The sequence below is a fragment of the Hesperophylax consimilis genome, chromosome 28, assembly GCF_061612785.1.
Source record: "Hesperophylax consimilis isolate HC1 chromosome 28, BYU_Hcon_1.0, whole genome shotgun sequence".
NCBI lineage: Eukaryota > Metazoa > Arthropoda > Insecta > Trichoptera > Limnephilidae > Hesperophylax > Hesperophylax consimilis.
The window spans coordinates 4,830,999-4,858,190 of NC_142863.1; the positions used below are offsets into that span (position 1 = coordinate 4,830,999).

The following is a 27,192-nucleotide window of genomic DNA, read 5'->3' on the forward strand; positions in this document are numbered from 1 at the left end:
GTTGTGTGTATTGGTGCACATGCATTAACTCTGACATTAATGTAGTGTTAAATGTCTCTAAGAAACAGAATTTTTTCTCGTTTACGACTGCTTATTTTAGCTAGAAAGAGAACAGTGTACATTTATTGTTATGAAGTTTAATTTGTAGAACTCCATTTTATTTTTTTCTATTTATATTCAATAATATTATTAGTCAATTTACAAAAAAAAGAGATTATTTGTAAACAAGTTCTGCTGTGTAGTTTGATAATGCCTTCAGAAGGCGAAACGGCTGTCACGCGTACTAATAATTACACAGCAGGAATTGTCCAGAGTTGTTAAATAAGATTCAATTCAATGTACCTGCGCGTTCAACACGCTCCTCTGACCTGTTCAGGGTGGATCAATGCAAAATGAACTCTAAGCAGAATTCTTGCCTCAACACACTATGCAATAATTACAACAGCGTATTATCCAAGGTGGATATTTTCATTTGCGAACTTACCAAATACAAGAGGTCCATAAAAGAATATTTCTCTGATGGTTTGTGAATAATGTTATGTCTCTATTATGATTTGATTTATATCTACAACCTCTCTCCATGGCTACAAATGTTTTGTTTTGTAATTATTTATTTTATATAATCTTTTCTTTTGTATACATTTTTGAATTCATATTCCTTTCTTACAAATTTAATTTCCTTATTCATTATTATACTGTCTCAGTAGAGGTAAAGTCACAAGGAGGAAATCCATAATTGGTTATATTTTGGCTATATAATACTTATGTACAAACTGAAATAAATGTAAACTGTCAATTTCCCGAAAATTAATAAATAAATAAACTGTCTTTTTGTAAATTGAATAATAATGTTGAAAAAAAAGTGTAAATACGGTTTATACTGTTTATTTTCATTGGAATTTTCTCTCCGGAGGTCACATAACAAGTTATATGTAAGCAATGCATCTGTGTGGACACTTGACATCCGCTGCTATGGGTTGATTTTTTTTTTTCATGCAGGCTATAAGAGGTAGATGCAGTGGTAGTAAGATGGTACCTAGTAATTTAATGTCTTTATAACTGTTGAATTTGACAACCTCCTCTGGTCTGCAGCCCCAAAATACTGAGGACTAAAAAAAACCTGTGACTCCTGTCTAGAAATGGGTGGTCCGTTTGATAGATCTTTAGAGCATAGGCGTTAAGTGAATGCTGTCCATGTTCTACCGGTATTTCAATGGAAGATGCTCAGAGGAATTGGCGTCATCGATCCCTTCAGCACCTGTGCATGATCAGGACATGGTTAACATTTGTCACATGAGAAGTTATTTCTACAGCATATTTTTGTGAACAGCTCGGATGTGGAACGACTTACCGGCCTGTCTTCCCTCCCTCCTACAAGGTCTTGAAGAGACCCGTGTTCACTCCTTCCTCTCCTCAAAAAGACCCTCCACACAGCATCTCTAATGATGACGTAGGCCCTAAGAGTAATTATATTCCTCGGGACCTCCTGTGTGGAGTTTATGTTAAAAAAATGACATTATTTTATTTATTTTTCGGAATATATTGAGTAAAACCTCAATTTGTAATATTTAAATATTGAAGACAATATTAGTGATTTTTAAACGAAAATCTGAAACAGAAAAATCAGAAAAGGAAACGGTCACATCTGGGACTCGAACCCAGGACCCTTGTGTTTCCGGGACAATGCTCTACCAACTGAGCTAATGGGACCCTATTCCCCTCGGTCACTTTTAACTGTATCATACATCGAATAAGAACTACCAGCATTGTCTTCATTTTTTCACCGCACATTTTTATTGGCAACTATCTTTATGTATGATCGCAAGATTCAACCCGAACTAAATGCAATCCAGACAGCGTCTTTTTAGATAAACCTATCTTATTTTTTATTTTTAATGTGCGACATCTGTTGACTTTTCTGCAAGTCTAGAATGAATATTTATTTTTCGGAATACATTGAGTAAAACCTCAAATTGTAATATTTAAATATTGAAGACAATATTAGTGATTTTTAAACGAAAATCTGAAACAGAAAAATCAGAAAAGGGTTTGAGTCCCAGATGTGACCGTTTCCTTTTCTGATTTTTCTGTTTCAGATTTTCGTTTAAAAATCACTAATATTGTCTTCAATATTTAGACATTATTTTAATATTATGAAGTGAGATGGCAGAAATAATAATAATCAACAGTCTAATTATTCACCGTGTATTATCTTAAGTAACATGATGATAACGTAAAGACATAGGTAAGGAGTAGACTTGAAAGTGGGTCGGTGATTTGGAGTCCACACCAGGTAAAGTATTCTCTCATGTTGGAGAGAGTTCAGAAGAAATTCTTGAGATTTCTCTACATGAGGGAGTATGGCTACTACCCGTGGCTCTATCCCACTGACTTTCTTTTGGGTATGCTGGGAATGAACTATCTACGGGTCAGGAGGGATGTTCGCATTGCTACACATTTCTTTAGACTGATTCGTGGATGGTTTGAAAACTCGGTCATCATGGAGAGCATTCATTTCTATGTTCCCGATGGTTATCTACGTCACCAACAACATAGACTATTTTATCTCCCGGCCTGCAGAACTAACTTGCCAATGGTCATGCTTGTGGGGAGAGCAATCTTGCTGTTGAACAGAATCAATTCGGATATCGACATGTTTTGCATCAATGAAGCTTCCTTTAAAAGGCAAGCTCTATTATCACTGGTATAGTTGATATACACACCGTTAATATTAATCTAAGAATTCTTATTATAAAAATATTTTTAAAATGCATTGAAATTAACAATTTTGTAATGTTTTTGAAATGAATAAACAAAATTGAATTGACAATCGTTACTGCTCTTTTATAGTCCTTTCTTCTCACTCATTATCCGGAACCTTTTATACTAGAATTCAGTTGTAAGATTGTTACAGTAATAAAAATCATTAATATGCATTTAATTTATTCATGAAGAAATATAATTAAGAAGTGTTGCTTTATGCTTCTACATATATCTCGATGCTTTAAATGCCTATAATAAGTAATTTTAAACAATGATAGATTTACATGTATATTACTTACATATTATACAAAATAGAATTACAGTTGAAATCGCTCAATACAAATAACATGAAAAAAAACGCTACTCAAAATTCTGTAGATTGACAGCATTAATCTTAGAAAACATAATTTTAATCTTATTGATTAACTTTCAGGTAACAAAATGTATGTTAATATGTAAGTCTGCAATATCCAATATTCATACAGGAGAACACATTCATGACTATTATCAATAACTTGGTGGAGGTGTTTCATCTGCGCCATATTGTTTTTTTAACATTTGGACGGTCCCTACTAAACGTTGATTCTAGGATCGTTTCAGCCAGGGGAGGTTCTTCAAAGGTGGACCCTGGGGACAATCCCAGATAAACCGGATACATACTAATAGAAAAAAAATAGTCGAAGTTTTATGTTCATCAAAATTAACGAATTCTTTAACCTTTCTGTGTAGTCAATACACATCTCAAAATAAGAGATTTAATATCGGAAAAATATAAATATTCATAGCTAATCGCTTATGTTTATTATATTTTATATCAAAAGTGATAATAATTGTAATTTGATTGCTGAAAACATGAAAAAACCAACGGCAGATGCTAAGAAAATGTGCGAGGGGTCCACATCTAACGACGGTCCGCGACCGAATGGCTGGCGGCTGGTACACTTATAGCTATGCGGTCATAGGTATCGATGGTCTAAATCAAAATACAACTGCGGACGTGTGGATTTCTCATGTTCTCGCATAGCGCACTAAAGCGGGACATCAATAGCGTGTCATTTCCTAGCACACTTTTCGCGTAACAGTGTCACACGGTTGATTGTATTGGTGTATTTGTTCCCGATTTTTAACGAAAAACTCTAATTTTCAATTGAATTTGAAAACTATGAAAAATATTATTTTTTAATTCACTGCATAAATGTATAACGGATGAATACCTAAAATCTGAACCCAGAATTTATTATATTTATAGAGTTATTAAATTTTTTTATTTTTTTATTTTTCGGAATAACTTTATTGAGTAAAACCTCAAATTGTAATATTTAAATATTGAAGACAATATTAATGATTTCTAAACGAAAATCTGAAACAGAAAAATCAGAAAATGAAACGGTCACATCTGGGACTCGAACCCAGGACCCTTGTCTTTTTGAGTCCCAGATGTGACCGTTTCCTTTTCTTCTGTTTCAGATTTTCGTTTAGAAATCATTAATATTGTCTTCAATATTTAAAGAGTTATTAAAGTTATTAGAAGCAATGTGTAGTAAATACACACCACAGATAAGGAAAGGTCAAACACAAAAGCAATCATTTACATTTGCAGAAATAGAGTAAAAAAAATAATTTCAGATAATTTTAAGTTCTTACGAACAAACTGATGTCAGGTCCGCGTAATAACACACTTGTCGCTCAAGTCCTCGAGTGACTCTATAGGCACAGAAAGGGGATGTGACCGAACTTTTTCCCTTGAAATTCATATTTTTACATTGAGTTTCATAGGCATTCTGCGAAACCTAAACGAAACGCACTTAAATGTGGATTTCATAAAACTCGGGACAACTTTTAAATTCCCTTGTGAAGAATCATTGGACCGTTTGATAGTTTCGGGCGGGAATCGCGTGTGTTCATATTATGTTCAGATATTTAAATTTATTTTGTGTTTAGACATCTGATTGGGTTGTCCATAAAATTTGAGAAATTTTATACACTCTCCGGGTAGTGAGATTTCAGTAAGTACACGTAAAAATGTCAGTTCCCACCGTCGAAAAAGTGCTCGAGTCGCTACTGGTTTCATCTCTCTATCAAATTGCGATCATTTGACAAGCATACCAGCTTGACAGTTGTGTTTTACCGCTGATCAAAAATTATTCAAAAGCTGAAACGGACTTAGAATCGACGTTTAACGGGAACCTTTCAAATGTCAAAAAAAAAAAAATTGCACAAAATGATTAGCCATTTGATGACAATGTTATGTACATTTCAATTTCTGCAAAACATCCCCAACCATAAACTTAAATTATTAATAGAACTGTGTAACTCAATCGGTTCGCTGCTGACTCAATCTGCCAATACACTAAAAAGCCAAAATTATAAATTTAAATTGTCTCATTTTATAGTAAAACACTATTATTTTTTTGCAATAATTAACACATCGTTACTCTTTCTTTCCCTGATTAAAATTAATAGAGTAACCCTTGGTTTCTGGGTCTTGCGTCATTTGGAAGTTCTCCGTAGAGAGGCCAAACGGCCGAAGAAACAGGTTTCCAAGGTCTTTGAGTTTGCCTAGCATCTCCGTTTTGAGCTTCTCGTTCTTCTGCTCGATGAGGGGCGGAAGTCGGAGCACCCCTCTCCGGGCCTCCTGGTGGTCGGGATCCAATTCCAGGATCTTGTTGAAGTCGGCTAGGGCTTCGTCTAATTGTTCCGTCAGCTCGTAGCACTGGGCTCTCCTAGAAAAATAATGATATAACAGTATGAGCATAGATTGAGCAGGTTATAATTTCATCCTTGTCTGACTAAGTCCTCTATCATTGCACAAGCAAAATTTTCACACTATAATGGTGGTTGTAGGATGAATTCAAATATTATAAGGCTATTTTTAACACGGGAATCTTTGTATTTGATAAAAATGAATTATTTTTTCTTCCTGTTTGTATGATCACCCTGCCAATAGTTCTGTCAATGGGGACGAAAAAGAAAATTTGATTTTGAGGCATCGAAATATATAAAAAAATCTTTGGAATAGCCTGAGTTAGAGATGCTACACTTCTACACGTACAAATTTGGGATGCTGGTAAACGAGAAAGATAAATTTCCTATTGTTGACTATTACCAAATAATTTTTTTGGTTGTCAATAGTGTTGCAGAACAAGGTATTGCCAGTTAATAATGTAAATGTTTGTTCAAAATCTTAAATCTCCGAAAGTTCTTCACCAATTGCTTTGAAAAAGTTGCATTTCCATATGTGTATATTTTATATATACCTACATTATGAAGATGTCACCTGTGACAGGTAAAAACATGACTTTTTTGAAAAACAGCTCCATCTATTGGACGTTAAAGCAACTAGGGCTGTGTTATTCCGGTTTTGTTCTGAAGACATAATCGTAACAAGCCGTGCTAAAAGGGTTTTTTGGTGTCGTATTTAGTACATAAATCTTTTTCATCAAAAAATGCCAAAACCAATAGAAAACTATGTTACATTCATTTTAAAAGTATGAAAAAAATACATTGTTACAAAAACCAATGTGGAAAAAACATAAAATCTTACCTATAATACGCCTTGATGTAAGAATTATCATTTTCTATCGCTTTTGTGCAATCTTTTATGGCATCCTTATTCTTATCTAGTTTCATCTTAGCGGCCGCACGGTTGGAATACATCACCGCCCTATCGTTGGCGTATGCCAGCGGACAGATCCTCAACCCCGCACTGTAGCAATCCACGGACGTCTCGAACTCGGCCAATTTAAACCTATCATTTCCCTCGATCTTGTGCTTCTCCGCTTGAACTTTCCGTTCTATTCTCTCCAGGTCTGTGAGGGTGACCTCTAAATCTTTTAACGCCAGCTCATCTTGGTCTTCTGAATCGCTTTGCTCCGATTGGTCATCTTTTTCTTTGGCGTCGAAGTCTTCAGGATCGAATCCCGTCTTATCCGGTGGTTTTTTGAAGTCAGTTTCGAAGTCCGGATGCGATGTGGAGTTTGGGATGGAGTCCCCAGAATCCTCAACAGAAGAGTTTGGTGACTCTATGTCTTCTGAGGTCAGTAGTGAGGACTCCAGGTTTTTGGTGAGTTCATTGATGATCTCTTCGTTGTTAACTTCGGGCAGGCTTTTGGAAGTTAGTTGAGACATGATTCTGTGAAAGAGTTAAATTGTTCAGGTTAGTGTTGATAGCAGATAATGCTCAGGAAATAAAATGGTTACAAGATTAGTATTACACCGGTGAAAACTACCTTTGAAAATTGAAACCCTGCTTGAATTAGCAGTTAAATTTCCATTCTCCACTTACTGTTTGTTACACACCCAAATTATTGAATTAACACTTCGTTTCAACTCAATTAGTACATTTCAAATAGACAATTCGTGTGAGAAATGTGGAGATCCGCAAAGAGTGCAAGGCTGATGTAAAGATGCTGATGTTTCGGACAGCATTGCAGTGTCCATCATCAGGGCAGATGTGTTATTTTAAGAGACGCTTAGATAGTTTGGGCATGTAGAGCGAATGGTAGCAGAAGTCGGGGACGCCCGAGGAAGACATGGCACAATCAACTGAATCAGATACTTGAGTCGGGCCATGTCAAGAGTCAGAATAATAGAAGAGTATGTATGTAGGAATGAGGCAAGAAGTGTGTGCCAAGACCGAGTTGTTTGGAGGTCCATTCTCTCTGCCTACCCCTGGGGAGAATCGGCGTGATAGTTAGTTAGTTTGATTGACGAGGAACATTCCCAAATACATAAATTTGATTGGAAAAAAATGGAACCTTAACCGTTAGTGTGCATTGTTATTGTGCACTTGTCGGAGATACATTTGAATGCGGTGTATTGCGGTTGGCGCGTGTTTGATACTGTATTTATTGTTTATCCTGTTAAATAAATGCACCCCAAAGAGAATCGATATTTTTCACCATGTCGGAGATTACTTCTATTGCGGACGATGTATCAAATGAAACTGACACTACGGACGACGAGACCTTTGTTTGACAAATTTTGTAAAACATCTAAAAAATCAATCGTTATGTTGCCCAATTTTTGAATATTCTGAAATTCACGGGTAAAAAAGTGGATACCAACTACTGTGAATGAAATAAAAGCATTCATTGCCGTCTTACTGGAAATGGGGATAACAAGACGAGCCACCATTTTTCTTATTGGAAAAGAGATTCCAATAAGTTAAGGCGATACAACCTCATATGCGCTGGCTGTAAAAAGGAGCTACAGGGATTGTGAAGCGACATCATTTTATATATTTAAATATTGAAGACAATATTAGTGATTTCTAAACGAAAATCTGAAACGGAAAAATCAGATAAGGAAACGGTCACATCTGGGACTCGAACCCAGGACCCTTGTGTTTCCGGGACAGTGCTCTACCAACTGAGCTAATGGGACCCTATTCCCCTCGGTCACTTTTAACTGTATCATACTTCGAATAAGAACTACTAACATTGTCTTCATTTTTTCCACCGCACATTTTTATTGGCAACTATCTTTATGTATGATCGCAAGATTCAACCCGAACTAAATGCAATCCAGACAGCGTCTTTTTAGATAAACCTATCTTATTTTTTTTATTTTTAGAGATATTTCGAGGGGAATAGGGTCCCATTAGCTCAGTTGGTAGAGCACTGTCCCGGAAAGACAAGGGTCCTGGGTTCCCAGATGTGACCGTTTCCTTTTCTGATTTTTCTGTTTCAGATTTTAGTTTAGAAATCACTAATATTGTCTTCAATATTTAAATATTACAATTTGAGGTTTTACTCAATAAAGTTATTCCGAAAAATAAATATTTATTTTATATGGTTGTAAATTTGTAGGTTTTTTTATCAGAAGCACAAAATATAATTCTTTACTTGTTTAATTACAAAAAGAATCATTAAAATTTGTTGATATTTGTTCTAACTTATTGCATATTTATTTAATACCATACTTTTTAATCTTAAAAATGTAGCAATTTACATACATACTTGCAAAATAAGCATTGCACTAAAACGGTTAATCAAAGACATTACAAAAATACAAGACACGCTATATTCATACTAATGAAAAGCGTGGTCATTTGAAGAATGTTTGTTTGTACAAATAATGAAATAGCTGTATGGAAGGCTGCTAAAGTATGTCCACTGGACCTACTTCAGTGAAATCACACACGTCTCAGTAACGTATCTTCACTATAATAATTCATCTAACACTTGAATGCATCTTTTACCATCTCCCCCAACGTAAATAGTTGTTTCCCCTAGTAATTAAGTTAGAAACAAAGTGTTATTTAAATAATTTGCGTTTATTAAGAAGCAAGCAGAGTACGGAAACTTTACCAATAGTATTAAATACTTCTGGGTTTGTCGCATTCCAAACAATAAAATCTCATAAAATACATTGCAGTACACTGAAAAATGATTTTAAACAGGTTTCTAAAGGAAAATGTTAGACGGGAAATTGAATGAATAACAGTAATAAATCAAAAATTCATAATATGCAGATAAAACACAGTCTAAAGGGCGTTATCACAAGAAAATTCTAGAACTCAATAACAACATTACACGCATGTTGGGAATCCTGACATTGTCGATATCCCATGGCCATAATATACAAAAGAAAATATGTTACAAAAGTATTTAATACTCACGTTATAAACTGTAAATTCTCAAAATAACTAATGAAGACTTGGGTTATTGTTAAAAAAGCAAAATAAAACCACGACACCTAAATAAAGATGAATTCTTCACAAAACACAAATGCATGGTTTGACAGCTCAGTGTTGTAGAGATGGTCAATATTCCTATCCCGGTTACAGACCCGGTGACTTTGCTGTCACTGGATCGCCCGATATTATTATTTTTTGTAACCAGTTCTTTAAGGTTTTTTTTTTATAATGCGTCAAATTTAAATAATACGTGAATAAAAATATCCAAATTGATATTTTAGGTCTTGTTGTGCCAGCCGCTAAATTTTCGCAACCAGCCAGCTAATTCTATTTTAGTAATAACTTATTTGTTTTTCAAAATGATGCTTCTGTAAAGTTTACTTTCTTACCAGATAATGTATTTACATATTTATAAAAATAGTATGTAATCTACGATAAGTAGCTGCCCCTGAAGAGCTAAGAGTAAGAATGTTTTATCAAACGTATTAGATACGGCAGTACACTTAGCGACACTCGAAATCAAAAATAAAATAGCCCCTTATATTTTGGTTATACAGCGTTCATTACCACAGCGGAGACAATATGTAGAAGGAGTCGGTTTTTTTTTCTAGGGGTCCGTTGGAATCCCTCCCCCCTATCGATAAAATTTTTATTTTTTCGCTGACATTTTATCAACAGACAGGTATATCAATATTTTTTGGTAATAGTGTAACTAGGCTTATTTCCTACCAGAGAGCAACTCGACGGAGGTTAATATCTCGGAAACCAAGCTTAACCTCTAGGATGCCAAGAAATCCACCGTGGATTTCTGACGTTTGTAAAAAGACATTGAAACACCGGCTTAATGTATCAGCGATTATTTTTAGTTCCCACTATTCTTCTTAAGAACCGGTTGCTTCTTGAGTAATCTTTAGAATTTTATATAATTGCAACACTTGTAAATGTTGAGGTTAAGTAAACAATAAACACATAGCTGTCAAAAATCATGTCAAACTATGATTGTGTTTGAGACATTTATTATGAACATTTGCAATGTTGATATTCTGATTGTTTACCTATTTTGGTGCAAATTAATGTAAAATGAAAGAAACTATATCAAATAGCGACACTTGCCGCCTGTGCTTGCAAAATGGAGACTGTCAGTCGATCTTCAATGTTGAAAACAATATGCATTATGCACAGAAAGTAAAGGCTTGCACTTCTATTGAGGTAACTAACTAACTAACTAACTAACTAACCATCACGCCGTTTCCCCGCAGGGGTAGGCAGAGAGGACGGACCGCCAAACAACTCGGTCTTGGCACACACTCCTTGCCTCATTCACATTCATACATCGTCTCATACATACTCTTCTATTATTCTGACTCTTGACATGGCCCGACTCGAGTATCTGATTCACTTGATCGTGCCATGTCTTCCTCGGGCGACCCCGACTTCTGCTACCATTCACATTTGCATCATATATCATCCTTACACTCCTATCTTCGCTCATTCGCTCTACATGCCCAAACCATCTAAGCGTCCCTTTCTTAATCTTACTCATTACGCTTACATCAGCCTTGCACTCTTTGCGGATCTCCACATTCCTCACACGATCAAACATGGTTTTACCACACATACGCCTCAGGGATCTCATTTCAACAGCATTTAATCTACTTTCATCCTTTCTTTGCCAGTTCCATGCCTCACTTCCATACATCAAGGTAGGTACCAGCACTCCGTTGTGGACTGCTAACTTCGCTTCTTTGGACAATTTTTTGTTAGCGCCTACGGCGTTTAGTCCTCCATTAACGGAATTACCTAAGTTTAAAATTAAAAAAATGTCAATAATTTTGAATGATATTTTTAATCGGTTATGTGATGTCCATTCCCAGTCCTCCATCCTGCTACAGTCCTGCTCCACACAGTCAATCGACTTCTTCCTCGACTTACTTCTGGGTCGGAATTGAGTATTATACAGGTTTTCCAATAAGAGGTGTTATTTTAAATAGTCCGCTATTTCGGTAGATGTTACTTTTGAAGCTGTCATTTTTTGACATTTGACAAGTAGAAACTACGCCATTAATAAAAATGGAACGATACACGCTTCAACAACGCATTGAAATTATTAAAATTCACTTGAGTGAATCAAATGCAAATCATCTTGAGTGAAGAGGCCCATTTCCACCTCGGTGGCTTTGTCAACAAGCAAAATTGTCGCATCTGGGGCTCGGAAAACCCAAGAGTTATTGTTGAAAAGCCTCTCTATCCTCAACGTGTGACTGTTTGGTGCGGTTTATGGTCCGGCGGAGTCATTGGACCTTACTTTTTCGAAAATGAGGCTGGAGCAACAGTTACGGTGAATGGATCGCTATCGAGAGATGATTAATGATTTTTTATGGCCCGAATTGATCTGAACAACGTTTACTTTTAACAATACGGCTATACGTGCCACACAAGCAACGAAACCATTGATGTTTTACGATTGAATATCAAAATAACACCTCTTATTGGAAAACCCTGTACAATATTATTGATGTTTAAATTATTTACTTTTTCAGATTTTACCTGAAGATCAAATGCCATCTTTGATATGCCACCCGTGTATTCTAAATTTAAACAGCGCTTACAATTTTAAAAAGCAATGCGAACATTCCGACAGAAAATTAAGAACACAGCTAGGATTAGAACACATTGCTCACACTTCAGAACATGGCGACAAATTATGGATTGAAGTTGATGTAAAAAATGAAGACTTAAAACAAGATATTAAATTGGAAACTGAAGACATTTTCCAACACAGTTCCGATGACAATCTTTCATTTCCAGATTTACAAGAAGATTCGGACCATTCCTTGTCGAAATCACAGAAAAAACTAAAAAAGAAAATTGTGATAAAGAGTAGAGAAATCAGTGAAAAAATATTGAATTTAAAACATCGAGAAATTGGTAAGCTTGAACTTTTATTTAATTCCACAGGCCTCTGGCATATATCATAGAATTTGTGTGTATTTCCGCTTATCAATAAAATCCAAATAAATGTAATATATCGAACGTATCCGAAAACTCAAAAAACATCTTTTGAAAGGCTACACTTTCAAAATGAATTATTAAAAAATAATCATATAACTTTTGAAATATTATAATTTTAAAATCAAACATAAAAAAGTTTACTCATCTAAATACTGACCTAAAATTACAGATACCGAAAAAAAGCACATATTTTTTTAGAGAAATTATGGTGGTCTGACTTGTAAGTAGCACAGACCATCCGGGAATATTTTAATTCCCTATGAAAAAATGGATTGATTATTGAATTCACTCAGCAGGAGAAGCAACAACTTATAAACCAGCCACCAAAATACATATAAACAGAAAGACTCATCAGAGAATACCACTCGCAATGAGTTCCGCTCCTTGATCTTCGAATTCGGCAGCATACGGCAAATCAGCACAATAATATATTTGCATTCGCACTATGAGATTATAATATGTCAACCAGCTCTCAAGAGAGTAGAATTTTTAATAATGATGAATTAGCACATTGTAATTCAAACGTAATGCACATTATTGTGACAAAAAATATTTTTAATCATTTTAGTCTTAAATAGACCTCTTTTGACAAACGATACAATCCGGATGAATCCATCTGATCAATGCAAAGGTGACTATAATTCGCTATCACTCACCTGCAGAGCAAAATCTATCCAAAACTGACCAGAGATGTATCTTTCGTCCATTATTTTTAATTTATATTTTAAAAATTAATTCACACTAATTTTAAATCGACTGCTTCTCCAAATGTTTTATAAACATACTGCCACTTCACTTTTTTGTAGTTTCATATAAAAATAATTAATATAAAATTGTGGTATACATTTTAATTATTCTTCTGTGGTTAACTTCTGCATTTTCGAATGTAAAGTGTGGCGTTTTCTCTTTCCAACACCGTAATAACGGTAAGGGAAATTTGGAAAAAAGGATTTCTATGAGCTGTCAGTTCAATTAATTAATATTTTTAATCAATTTACTCTACGGGTAATCTCTAAATAGTATAAAACAAAGTCACTATCCGCGTCTGTCAGTTTGTGCGCTTAGTTCTTCTAAACCACAAAACAGATTTTGATAAAGTTTTCACTATCATTTAGAGAATTTCTTCCAGGAGGTTTATATACAGGGTGTATCGGCACTTACCCGACAAACTTTAACCAGCCATTCCTTAGCACATTTGGAGTAAAAAATGTTATGGGCACTTTGCTGTCCGGTAACATTTTTTTTAATAAAAAATTAACCATTCATATTTTCACCACATGTCACCAATGTTTTATCCTTTGTCAAAGTTTGAAAACCCATCTGGCAATATTTTATTCGAGTTTCGTTGAATAATGTACATACGAACCTACATTGGCGCGCTTTTTCAATCACAACGAAATGGAATGGCACCGTTCGTCTCATTTTTAACTATTATTATTTAGTGTGTATGAAAGAGCGAGGACACTTTTTGATACACTTGCTAATAACAGCTGTTGAACACGAGAAACAATGCCAATGACAGTGACATAGTGTGGATTTTTAATATATATTTATTATTGAAAAAAAATGTTACCGGACAGCAAAGTGCCCTTAACATTTTTTACTTCAGATGTGCTAAGGAATAGCTGGTTAAAATTTGTCGGTACGTGCCGATACACTTGTATATAATATGCGCATATTAAATTCATAGAAAGTAGAAAGAAGTCTAGCAACGCTGGGTACATGCCAGCTAGTAGCTGTATACATATTTGCAAAACTGAACGAATTAGCCAGGGGGTTTAAAAATATATTTTTTAAATAAGTAGTACTTATAACAAATACCCTATAATATTAATGATATCTTAAACTGCAGACATTTCCTATACATTCTGATGGCAATATACTACACCAGCGCCTTCTAGCAGCACTAGTTGTGAAGCTTGGTTTTCATTCGTACATTATTTTGGGAAAACTTAAAATTATTCGTAAACTGTTCATAGATGGCTCTAATTTAATTATTTTAGGAAAAAACACTTTTTTGCAAGTTTTGATTATTTTTTGTTTCCATATAAAACTCTCTTTTTTACAAACAAAATTATACCTATCTGAATAATATCTGTACAAACTTACCCTTGACTGAACGATTTTTAGTTTCTAAAACATTTAATTTCAAAATGATCAGAACATGTAACATAATGTCTAGTAAAAATAATCAGCGTTTTCATATTTACTCCATGCTCTAAATTTTCACAATACGTAACTCAAGTCCCTTTTTATTTAGTTTTTTATCAATGACCTTCGAATTTAAATTCCTGTATGTTTTTTTTTTTACAAAATGTCGATTTCGTAGTCCAAATAATTTTCAAATTTTTAATATTTCGGATCTGCCAAGATCGCACTAATTCTATGGACGTGAGCAGTGACGCCACCAGTCACCAGTCTCAAATAGCCTATTTTTTTTTTTCCGGAGTCGAACACTAGGTAAAATGTTAGAATCTCGTCAGTAATGTTATTGTATTGAACCAAAGTGCAAAAACACATCCATGACCGCGCTTGATAAACAATTTACCGGTGTTTAAAAAACTGCATTAATATGAAAGAAAAATACATTGTAGACCATAGATATAAAGTGGAAGATACTTTCAGTATTGCCCCGTTCTAAGACCATCATTTAGAATTGAAATGTTGCTTGAAATGGTTTTGGCCGTGTTTGGTGACCAAATCTGAATAACCAGGTACTTCCCCACCTTTCTCTTCCCCATATCCTTCCCCTCCCCACTGCCTTCAGCCTTACAACGTGCCCCAATTGGGGATGCCATAGTCTCACTGGCTCCAGACGTTTGCGAGCAGTTTGGACTTTTGTGTGGTTTCACAAATAAAGAATATATATTACTCACGTAGACTGGTCATGATGTCAGAATCAGCAGTACCAACCAAACCAAGTTTTTAAATGACTGATATGAAGCTAACATGAACCATTTGATTTATAAATAATTTATATTTTATTTGAATAGCATCAACGCCTGACATATTCAGTTCTCTACCTCTCACCGGAAGCGGAAAGTCCAAAGTGAAAAAAACTGTAAATCCGAAGAGAATTAGGAGAAAAATAGTCCCCTCCGCTGCAACCACACATTTTGAATGCTCGGACTGTTTCAAAATATTCAGATACAAAAGTGCATTGATTATTCACATCAGGCGACATACCGGTGAGTTACTAGTAACCCCAAACTTGTTGCCCAGATCATGCATCCTATTTGTTAGCGAGTGTGTCTTTTAGTTGGTTGTGTATGTATTGCAGAAGAATGTTAATTTTTTTCTCATGTTCCTACTCGGTAGAGGCAGGGCTGTCAATTTAGTTGTTAATGATTCTGTGTAATATCTTGCAATAAAGTGTCAAAAGCATGAACTAAGTATGCAAAATGATTTGGACGTATTTCTTCAAACTGATTTGTGGATGGTTTGAAAACTCGGCTATCATGGAGAGCATCTATTTCTATGTTCCCGATGGTTATCTCCCGGCCTGCAGGATTGACTTGGTGGGGAGGGCTGTCTTGGTATTGAACATAATCAGTTTTGATATCGACATATTTAGCATCAATGCTCATGAAAGCATCAATTAAGCTGCCTTTAAATGCAAACTTTTATTCTACTAGTATACATAGTTGATACCTACTTTTTTATATCTTTGTAATTATCCTTTATGCATTTATTTGAAATTGAAGATTACCAATGCCTCCAAGTTTGTAATACCACAATAATGATCATTTGTTATTGTTACCTTTGTATAGGCGAGAGACCGTGGCCATGCCCCGACACAAAGTGCACAAAGTCATTCATCTCGGCATCGGAATGCGAGCGGCACCGCGTGACTGTGCACACAGATGGAGCGCGTCTGCCCTGTCCCGTGTGCGGCCGCCTATTCAGCCTGACCACCGGCCTGCGCATACATATGCGCACGCACACTGGCGAGAAGCCCTACCAGTTAGTACTCCGCATTACTCATTACAGAGTCATCATGAGTTTGCTTCTTCTCCAATAAATTATTTTATTTTATTAATCAGGTGCAAAGAGTGCGGCGCTCGCTTCTCACAGCCGGGCACTCTACGCACGCACAGTCGCCGCCACTCCGGGGAGCACCCCTTCGTGTGCGACGTGTGCGGCGGGGCCTTTACCAGCCACGGCGGCCTGGCGAGACACAAGCGCACGCACACCGGCGAGCGCCGAGCCCAGTGCACTGTCTGCGGTAAGTAACAACATGTCATTACAATAAACTATTCATTTTTATTTACGGAAGACCTTTTGTCTAGAATTATTTATTTATAAAGCGAAGATGCTTTATGGATAGTTTCCAGGCCATGGGCCAACTGTTCTGTTTCCCATTTTACCTTTTGGGTGTGGTAATATGACGAATGAAAAATGTGGTGTTGTATCATAGCGTTTGCTGAGGTCAGTGTTGATGAGATGACTCCAGACTGATGATCGATACGGAAGTGGTGGACTTGATCGGTGGCAAATTTCCCAGACCGAAGATCGACACCACGTTGGCCAAGTAACAAAACTGAAGGTGCTGTGGATCTTGACAGTGGACTATGTGAGTGGGAATACCTGTGGCCCTATGGAGAGTCGATGTGGTGCAGAGCGGGGGGCGATCGCCCCCCGTAGTTTGCACGGTGGTTTGGCTAGCCACTGTCTCGGTAGCGATGTGGGCGCTCTTATGAACGGTCCCCCTTAACCGTTTGATCGTCATGTTCACCCGGATGTGGTGCTGCGGTGTTGGTAAATATTATTCTAATATTATCTTAATAGTTGTAAGATCGTAGTAAACCGTTTAAATTTCAGATTCATTTATTATTTTTTTTATTTTAGTTAATTGAAAAAATATAACGTCTCTGAAATGTCTGACAGCGGGAGCGACGATTTCCCTCTAATTCAAGTTGGAGTAAGAGTAGCTCTGATGAGAGTGATGTCAGTGATGTCATACCTGTGTTTCCCAACCGCAGGATGCGAATTTCCAGTAATTCTTCGGATCGTGACCAAGAAATGGAGAGTAACACCGGAAATTACTCATTTTCAAATGAGGTACATTTTTAGGTACCCGGAATCAATTTTTCTACCGAAAATTCTCATTTTTTCGAAACGCCTGGACTTCGGGATCCTCCTCCGCGTGATTCTAAACCAATATTCTTTAATAAAACACCGAAAAAATCATCGAAATCCTTGAAAATTCAAAGAATTTATGGGGTTTTAAAAAAATATATAGTTTCATAAAAAATAATGTTTTTTTGGTGGCATTTTACAAGCAACTGTATGAATTTTTTGGCACTCAAACGGTTAAAGACAGCCAGGAATGTTCTGGCTGCCTGCATAGTTCGTTCTCGTCTAGGGTCTGGTTCATTTATGGGTACTTTGGATTGTTTCATTCTGGGTGACCTGTCCCATTCCTTCCAGTGCTAGGATTTGACCCACCTTTTGACTTCTTACAAGTCTAGAATTAATAATTTGTGTTATTAACAGGAAAGAAGTTTGTCTCGGTCAGCTATCTGCCCGAACACATGCGACAACACACCGGTGAGAAACCATTCGCTTGTAAGGTGAGACACACTTATCTACTTATGCATATTATAAAATCACAATACATACCAACTAGAGCTGGGTCAATCATTCATTTTACATGACCCAGGTCGCTCATGGCCTTCTGGCGAAGTGATTGGGTCAAAAATTGCCATTGAATAGAGAGGAGGGATTGATGCTCACGCTGCCCGCTGCTGGCTGCCACAAGTCATAAGTAACCGAGTACCCCTTGAACGGGTACTTATGTTTAACGTAGGAAGGCATGTAGTAAGTAAAAAAAGTAAGGTCTATTTTAGATTTCAGGTAGCTACCATCTCTATTTGTCTTTGGCAAGAACGAGATTTGAGATGCCTAGTCTACAGATTTCATACATCTATTGTCGCTCGACACACCCATCTAGAGACACGGGTGCTGATGATGGAATCTTAAAGTAACCTGATTGCTCATTGCTGGTTCGTGAGTGGGTTATAATGATTGGGTAGTTCATGATCGACTCAGGACTAATACCAACAGATACTTGAATGACCAAACCACTAGGCTATCGCGCCCAATTTTCCACTTTGCCTAACGAACAATTATATATAGATAACTCAGTCATTCTTTCGCTGTTTCATTATTTTTTTTGTATTTCCAGACCTGTGGCAAGTGCTTCGCCCTGTCCAGCAACATGTCCATCCACGAGCGGCTGCACGCGGCGGAGGGCGCCCACGTGTGTCCTCAGTGCGGCAAGGCCTGCACCGACCTCAAGACGCACATGCGCTCGCACTCCGACTCTCGTCCCTACCCCTGTCCGTACTGCGATAAGAGGTAAACCACCAACCGTCTATGAGTTGATGACTCCACAACTCTACATTGTCTTTGCTACGATTATCGATATTGTCTATGTGATATTTACCACCGGTGGCGGCTCGTGACTTTTGGGTGTACTAGAGTGATACAGTAGAACCCCGTTAATTCGAACCCCGATAATTCGAAAAAACGCGTAATTCGAAATTTTCGCCAAAAAAATTTCCACAGAAAAATTTTTTCATCCAAAAATTTTTTTAATTCAAATTCGTTAATTCGTAATTCGAAATTTATTTTTGTCCGCGCACGATAATTTGTTGATGTAATTCGAAAAAAATTGATTTTTGCGAAAATAAATCATCATATTTCGTAAATCTAAATCTAAAAGTCAGCCGTGGCGGTAAAACGCCGAAAAATGTATTTTTACGTGGTTATACATCGTCCTAATTAGTATTATTATTTTGTAAATCTGAATCGATTTACACTGGAATGTCGTACTTTTTCAAATTTATTTCGAATTTCCGAGTTTGGAGGGCCGAGAAAATACGTTTTACGCGGATATATGTCGTAGTTTTACGAGTTTACACAAAATATCTGAATTTAAAGGGTCGGCCGCGTAATTTCGATTTACGCGTAAATGTATCGTATATTAAGAATTTATGTCGAATATTTGAATATCAAATGGCCCGCTGCGACGGAAATCGGCCGCGAAATTTCGATTTACGCGTAAATATTTCGTATTTTTACAAATTTATTTTGAATATCTGAATTTTAAATGGCCCACCGCGACGGAAATCGGATGCGAAATTTCAATTTACGCGGAAATATATCGTATTTTTACTATTTTTTTATTTTTTTTTTTTAAAGTCGGAGGCGGTTTACTTACGTTCCCCGCGAGCACTTAGGCCATAGGCCCATTGTACTATCTCCCATTTTACCTCATTCCCTTGCCAGTAACCCGGTCCCTTTAATGAAGTTCACCAGGGCTGTCATTGGATATGTGGCTATGTCTTCTGGTTCCACACTGTGTCTTCCCAGGTATCTGAGCCTTATTCCCAGCAGAGCGGGACATTGGCACCATAGGTGAATTGGAGTCTCTTCCTCCTCTTCACATTTCCTACAGATGTTGGTGTTTTCCACTCCCAACAGTTGCATGTGTCTCCTGAGATTACTAACTTTATTTCGAATATCCGAGTTAAAAAAATACGGCGCGACGGAAATCGGCCGAAAAATTTCGATTCACGCCCAAATATGACATATTTTTACGAATTTACTTCAAATATCTGAACTAAGGCCGGCCGCGACGAAAAATTGCCAATAAAATTCGATTTACGCGGAAATATATTATATTTATAAGAATTTATTTAGAATATCTGAATTTTAAATGGCCCACCGCGACGGAAATCGGATGCGAAATTTCAATTTACGCGGAAATGTATCGTATTTTTACTAACTTTATTTCGAATATCCGAGTTAAAAAAATTCGGCGCGACGGAAATCGGCCGAAAAATTTCGATTCACGCCGAAATATGATATATTTTTACAAATTTACTTCAAATATCTGAACTAAAGCCGGCCGCGACGAAAAACTGCCAATAAAATTCGATTTACGCGGAAATATATCATATTTTTAAGAATTTATTTCGAATATCTGAATTTGAAGAGCCGGCCGCGACGGAATACGGCCGCGAGTTCTCGTTAAAGGCGGAAATATATCGTATTTTTACGAATTTAAATTCAGATATTTGAAATAAAGGGCCGGCCGCGACGGAAAATTACAGCGAAATCTTTATTTACGCGGAAATATATCGTATTTATACGAATATCTCAATTTAAAGGGTAGGCCGCGACCGAAATCGGCAGCGAAATCTCGATTTACGCGTAAATATGTAGCATTTTTACGAATTTATTGCGAATATCTGAATTTAAAGAGCCGGCCGCTACGGTAATCGACCGCGAAAATAAAGAAATAATTGGTATTAATACGAATTTACAACTAAAATACCACCCGGATTTGAAGAGGCGGCCGAGAAAATCGATATTCGGCGTATTTTTTTTTTTCATAAAATTTCGAATTACGTGGGAATTCGTTAATTCGAAATTTGATTTTTGATGTCCCATGGATTTCGAATTAACGAGGTTCTACTGTAATATTACAAAAAATTTTGTAGCCGAAAAGGTCTTCTTTTTTTCAGTAATAATTCAGTGTTTTGTATGAAGCTTTTCAGGAAATATGTGCGGCGTACGGCCAAACTGAAACTTATATATTTTTAGACTAAATGACATCAATAATGTCGAATTTTTCAAACTTAGCACTCTATCACGCTCAAAAGTCGCAAGCTGCCAATCCATGTCACCTGTCCCTCATAAACTCTGATTATTGGGAATCAAAGGTATCAAAGAGCAATAGGGTGCTTAGCATAAAAATGAATTCTATACAATCTATATATTTGAGGCTACAAGTGGGGTTCCTCAAGGGTCCCACCTTGGCCCAATATTGTTCTTATTATTTATCAATGACATTATTGACCAATTTAATGATGTAGAAGTCCTGCTATTTGCTGATGACTTAAAAATGTATAAAAGAATACGATTGCCAAATTTTATAGAACAACTTCATCAATGGTGTGAACAAAATACTTTATTTTTTAATATTCAGAAATTTCAAGTAAAAAAAAATGTAAGGCTATCCAAAACTTGTCATAATATCTTTGTGACTTGTCGTAATATTCAATGAAAACTTGACAATCATTGCACACCTACCTAATTGCCGTATCTTTTATCGTCATGATATTTGTTGGGTACCCATACAACAAAAGCAAATTTTCATTTTACATAATTAATAATTAAAATGCTAAAATCAAAAATTTCCCAAATGCAGTCAGTTTCCTTTTGTAATAATTAAGGTGAATCAAAGGATTTTATTAAAAAAAAAATCGTATCAAGAGTCGCCAGCGATCCCGAAAGTTTGCCCATGAAACTAAAAAACTCAATCAATTAGACAAAGGTATCGCAAAAGTTATTGTCTCTCCACTTTTTTTCGTTTAATTTTCAAATGCTGATTGTTGTTTCATAGAATTATTTTTAATTTTTATGGAGCATTATGGTAATTTTTTTTAATGCAAACTGAAAGCGCGATGTTCTCTCTTTCTAACACAACTAAAATCATATTTCTCACCGTAATACAAAATGAGATAGCATAACATTTATGAGACTGTATCAAGCTGGGAGATATATCTCCTGATAAGACTACGAAAAGACTACGGTTGTTTGTTGTCTGTAAAGAATATCTCCCAAAATTGCCCGAGAGGTTACTATATAAATAAAAATCTGTTGGACAAACATGCTTTTTTTTTAAAACAGTGCCATCTGTTGGATCTAAGAGCAACACGCGCTATTGTCTCTCTATCTGCACAGACAGACTGAGCTACAGCAATGCATGACGAGGTAACTGGTCTAAATGTAAATGTTTGTTTGTTCAAAATCTTGAATCTACGAAAGTTCTTTACTGATTGCTTTGAAATTTCGACACAACGTTACTTTCAAATTCGCATGTGTTTTTATATATGTCACCAGTGACACATAAAAATATGCTTTTTTTAAAAACAGCGCCATCTGTTGGACAAACATGCTTTTTTTGAAAAACAGTGCCATCTGTTGGACGTAAAAGCAACACGCGCTATTGTTTCTCTATCTGCACAGACAGACTGAGCCATAGCAATTCATGGCGGGGTACAGCTAGTTAAAAACTCATTAAATTAAATAGTCATTCTAACCTAAATATGTACAGCAATTGTGATAACATTTCTTTGCGTTTCAGTTTCAAGCAGCCCGGCAACCTGAAGTACCACATAACTATCCACACCAACGAGAGGAAGTACGCATGTCCGGTCTGCAATAAGATGTTCAAAACTAACGAAGCTGTCAAGGTAATTTCTATATTCAATTATAAAGAATGTTTCAATAGGAGCGCCATATCTGAATTGCACGCCAGCTTGGCTGTCATGATGTCACATGATTATGTCATGACAACTCGATAGGAGACAGATGGGAGTTAGTTAATATGGAGCATTAACCTCTCAGACATAGAATTTTATTTATTATGTTTCCCTTTGAGAACTGTCAAAACGTGATAATTTTTGTGTTATTTACGAGTTTTACTAAAATCTTCATAACTCACGTTTTGGGAAACGTAGCCTCATTCTAAAAAATGCTTTGGAAAGATTATGAAATCCACTATCGCATTGTGTTGTTATATGTAAATATTTGCGTTTCTAAATATACATTTTATGAAAACGTCAAAAATATGTAAAAATCGCTTACCATTATTTCAAATCCTTGAAAAATGTACTTTTTTCTGAGTAGCATAAAGGAATAAAACTTTATATATTGAAGAAATATATTTAAAAACTATTAGTCACCTCAAAATATTAACTGTCCAAACTAAAATATTTTTAATAAATTATTTAGAAACGCAATAAATTATTAACGAACATCTTGACAGTTTCAATTGGCTTAGATAATGCACCTCTACGTTCCATAGATATTCTTGAATACAGACGCATAGCGTTATTCATTATCGATACTCTGTTTTTTAAATCATGGCGATCCGTATACTAGTGATGGAAATAAATCAATTTTTGTAAAATCTCGCGCGTTTACGTGAAAAGACGTTCTAATGTCTTGACCGCTATTATCATATTTACGTCTTTTGACGTTCTAATGTTCTGAGTGGTTAAACGATAGAACAACGCGTTCTAATTGTTAAACATCATTATAAAAATGGTGAAAGTTTGACTGCCACGATTCATAAAGTGCGTCCAATATTCGGTTGAAATAATGTCCCTAATTCATCTACTGTGAAAAGAAAATTTCGAATGTAATGGTTCGGTTAGTGATGTGAAACACACATTACAATGCAACAACGTTATTGCAATTTTGCCAAAAGAGCATGTATGTGGCCAGCCCTGATGTAAGATTTTGACGGCCCTTGTCAATACCAGTAGACGCTGTAGATCAAGGCTGCCCAACCTTTTTAACAGTTGGGCCATGAGTGCTCCCCACAAAATATTTGAAATCCATGGGGGGGGGGGGGGGGGGGTTGTTACGGAACTTCGCTGAGAAAAGGTTCCGCGCACCCAAAAACATCATATGTGATTCCCCACAACAATTTTTCGAATTCCATGGGGGGGGGGTGGGGGTGGCTACAAGATTCCATTTCGGACGCATAAAATATTATATCAAAAACCGGTGTATTTTTGTTTAAAAAGTAAGTTCAACAGGCTAGATTTTTTCATCGCTGATTCTCGTTCTGAGTAGCCTAAATAGCGATAAATCGCCTTCGTTGACAACACTGGTGACCGCGCGCAAACTGCATTGTTTGTTTTACCGCGGGCCCGCGACACTTTTTCAAATTGGCGGATTGGCGGGTTTTTTGAAAATGGTTCACGGGGGCCACTTATAATTCGTTCCTGGGCCTGGGGTTGTTAAATTGTTAAATAAATAATCTCAAGGTGCGTTATCTTGCGATGTGTTTTTTGGTGTTAGGTATTATCAGCGCCTTAACAATTCGGCACTCAGAGTGGACTGCTCCAATTGCGCCCGCATAGGGCTGGCCTTGCGCTCTTGCGATGGAAGCCGTGGTGGCTATTTACCAAATGTGTTTTTTTTATACATAACTCAATAAATATTTCAATATGTTGCCATAATAAGAAAACCACGTTTTATTGAACCTTGAAATATTGCGTCCTTATGGAAACACCTTTACATTAATTTAAAATTCCACTTTCAAGGGTATTTGGGTCGCGTCTGGAACCTTGCAATGTATTCTTTTGTTAATCTAGTTTCTAAAATTAATACTATTTTTCTCAGGAACATTCCACTATTCACACCGGCGAGCGACCTCACAAGTGCGTGATCTGCGACCAGTCCTTCAGGAGTGCGGGCTGCAAAAGGAAACACATCAGGAAGTGCCACGACTCCAAGTCAGAAATGTCCAAGAAGTCCACAAAGAAGAAAAAAAACAACATTTGCAATGTGCAAAATATCGTCAAAACTCTGGGAAAGTTGAAAAATAGTAATTAAAGTAATTATTTTTTTGCTAGTACTTTACTTATGTACTGATGTTAAAAGAGATAGACTTGCCTTAACGCAAAACCGGGTATCATTTCGACGAGTTGGAAGCAAACCACATAACTATCTTTTTGGCACCATGAGGGTTCAAGAATGCTTTGAATAAACTACCACATCAGTAGTACGTTGACTACCGAAGAGCGCACATTGAAATAACCAGACCCTACGCAGAAAAGTAAAGCACAGAAACGGTTTGCAGCGCAGTCCGTTGTGGGATTTTTCTGTGCAGGGTCTGAATGTTCGTTTTTAACCAAACCGTCTACAAATCCGGTTGCGTAGAGACGTAAAAATGAGTGTAAATTATAATAGATTTGTAAAAGTGTGTGTAACAAAATATTCGATTTTATAAACAAGCCCAAACTTTTGTTTACCCAATTTGGGATTTGTAGTTTTTTAAGCAGCCAGCAATTTGCGCACCATTGTAAAAACGACTATGTACTTATTCGTATGCAGATTTTATTTTCGAAGTATAGATACTGATAGTACAATGCGAGTTGCCTGATCAGATTCAGATGATCACGCCAACGTCCTCGTTGGGCAGGTCTATTAGTTTATGTCTATGAAGGTGCCGTACTTCATGACTACTTCAAAATACAAAAAGCATGATAGAAGACTTTAAATAATTTGTGAAAATATCTGGCCCAGCAACTGTAGTAGATATCAGTATAATTTTTACAATATTCATCCAGATCAATCTAGTGTACGATACGATTGTACGGTATGATACAACCCTAGCCAGAAGAACTCGCTGTCGCGGTATTACCGGTACATCGGGGGGCAATGATTTGTTAGGGCTTGAAACACGTGCTCTGAGGAGAAGAAGGATGTTGTAATTCAATGGACTGGTATATATTGGAATTTAGGATGGGCGGGAAGAAAGGAATTGATTGAGCATTTTTTTCTTCCTGTACATTCTTTCTTCTCGCTTCTATTACTTTCAATTAACTTAGTCATTTTTCAATTATTTGTCAAATTCTTGAACAGTTGTATGCCCCTGAATTTGTGGTAAGTCTCTCATAACTGTCACTTATAATAATAAATAAATATGTAACACCGTTTAGAAGTCTCCTTTTAATAAATTTCCGACTTTATGTTCGGGTTAAATCTTCCCCATAGGAAAAACTAAACCCTTCCACACACTTTTCCACGAATGATCATCTAGTCAATCAACATTATGCAAGTGCATTATATAAGCAAAATAAATACAAAACAATACAAGAACAACACGTCAACTCACCAGAGATCAAATGGGAAAATAATTCACCGACTCCAGATATTTTCATATCAGAGGGTTCGGCTCGGTAGAACTCCTAACAGGGCCTATAAATCCTACTGATCCCTCAACATAAATATTCAAAAAATCTTTCGTTATCCTTCATGTATTTAAAATGACTGATTTTTGCACTTTTATATATAAATTTTTTGATAGATCTAATACGCCTAAATTTTGAATGAGAGAGCTAGGTATAATGCCAGTAACCGAAATAATAAATAGTAATATTTTTATAGTCTGAGAATGCCAAATTCTTTTTATCTCATTTCCTAAATCTGTGTATTTTTTCATTAACAGATTTTTGAATATTATAGGAATTTGGAATAGCGACATCAATGATATAAGTTATTTTTTTTAATTTTGTTATTAATTATTTTATTTTTATTATTAATTATTTAACAGACTTACGTCCAATATATAACAAAGCGACACGAGATTTATGACAATGTACAATGCAAGAGTAAAGAATGGTATATAAAAGCAGAGACAAACAGGGAAAACATAAGAAAATAGAAATGAAATAGAAGTGTCAAGTCAAGACCTTGTTAAAACTAAAGTGATACAAAATATCCTCAATTGCATAGTGAGCGACAAAAAACATTCTGACTTATACCAAAAAAACCATTCTACATATTCTGGACAATGGTGAATTGTAAGCATAATTAGTCGAGTGTTGATTGAGGAAGAGCAGTTCTTTATTTCTGAGTCTACGAGAAGGTATATTGAATGAGATGGGTTCTAGTAATGTAGGTGAGTCAATCAAATTGTTGATAATTTTAAAGAAACAAATGAGATAAGATTTTTTCCGACGGTCTTCTAGAGGAGAATGGTTTAGAATTTGTTCAATTTCTATTAATTATGTTAATCTCTTGTTCGCCAGCATATCTTTAATATGTATATGTAAGTACATTTTCTGGTAAGACGGTAAAATTTACAAAACCATAATTTTGTATAAAATAAGTAAATTATTACGAAAATAGAATCAGCTCGAAATTTAGCATTGACGATCAAGAAGTTATGTAATTCTACTTTG

At 36.1% G+C, this 27,192-nt stretch overlaps 2 protein-coding genes and 1 non-coding gene across 3 annotated transcripts; 1 reads left to right on the forward strand and 2 right to left on the reverse strand.

Moving 5' to 3' along the window:
- Positions 1-1,637: 1,637 nt before the first annotated feature.
- On the reverse strand, positions 1,638-1,710 carry TRNAP-CGG (transfer RNA proline (anticodon CGG)). Its single transcript has one exon. It is a non-coding gene; the product is annotated as a tRNA-Pro (tRNA).
- A 1,027-nt stretch (positions 1,711-2,737) lies between these two features.
- LOC149410062 (tetratricopeptide repeat protein 1-like) lies at positions 2,738-9,521 on the reverse strand. Its single transcript, XM_089648489.1, has 3 exons — positions 9,386-9,521; positions 6,308-6,895; positions 2,738-5,486 (listed from the first exon to the last, which is right to left on the reverse strand). Exons 2-3 carry the CDS (start codon positions 6,889-6,891, stop codon positions 5,195-5,197), a joined length of 876 nt encoding a protein of 291 aa, XP_089504615.1. The 5' UTR covers positions 6,892-6,895; positions 9,386-9,521; the 3' UTR covers positions 2,738-5,194.
- An 842-nt stretch (positions 9,522-10,363) lies between these two features.
- On the forward strand, positions 10,364-25,904 carry LOC149410063 (uncharacterized). Its single transcript, XM_089648600.1, has 9 exons — positions 10,364-10,612; positions 11,944-12,331; positions 15,409-15,603; positions 16,186-16,378; positions 16,459-16,640; positions 17,912-17,988; positions 18,603-18,775; positions 22,575-22,683; positions 24,626-25,904. Exons 1-9 carry the CDS (start codon positions 10,484-10,486, stop codon positions 24,836-24,838), a joined length of 1,659 nt encoding a protein of 552 aa, XP_089504726.1. The 5' UTR covers positions 10,364-10,483; the 3' UTR covers positions 24,839-25,904.
- Positions 25,905-27,192: the final 1,288 nt, after the last annotated feature.

Coding starts and splice junctions, on each gene's coding strand:
- LOC149410062 (XM_089648489.1), bottom strand. CDS start 6,891: ATGTCTCAACTAACTTCCAAAAGCCTGCCCGAAGTTAACAACGAAGAG. Junction 5,487..6,307: donor TACATCAAGGCGTATTATAG/GTAAGATTTTAT, acceptor TTATTTTTCTAG/GAGAGCCCAGTGCTACGAGC.
- LOC149410063 (XM_089648600.1), top strand. CDS start 10,484: ATGAAAGAAACTATATCAAATAGCGACACTTGCCGCCTGTGCTTGCAA. Junction 12,332..15,408: donor TTTAAAACATCGAGAAATTG/GTAAGCTTGAAC, acceptor TTATTTGAATAG/CATCAACGCCTGACATATTC. Junction 17,989..18,602: donor AGAAACCATTCGCTTGTAAG/GTGAGACACACT, acceptor TTGTATTTCCAG/ACCTGTGGCAAGTGCTTCGC.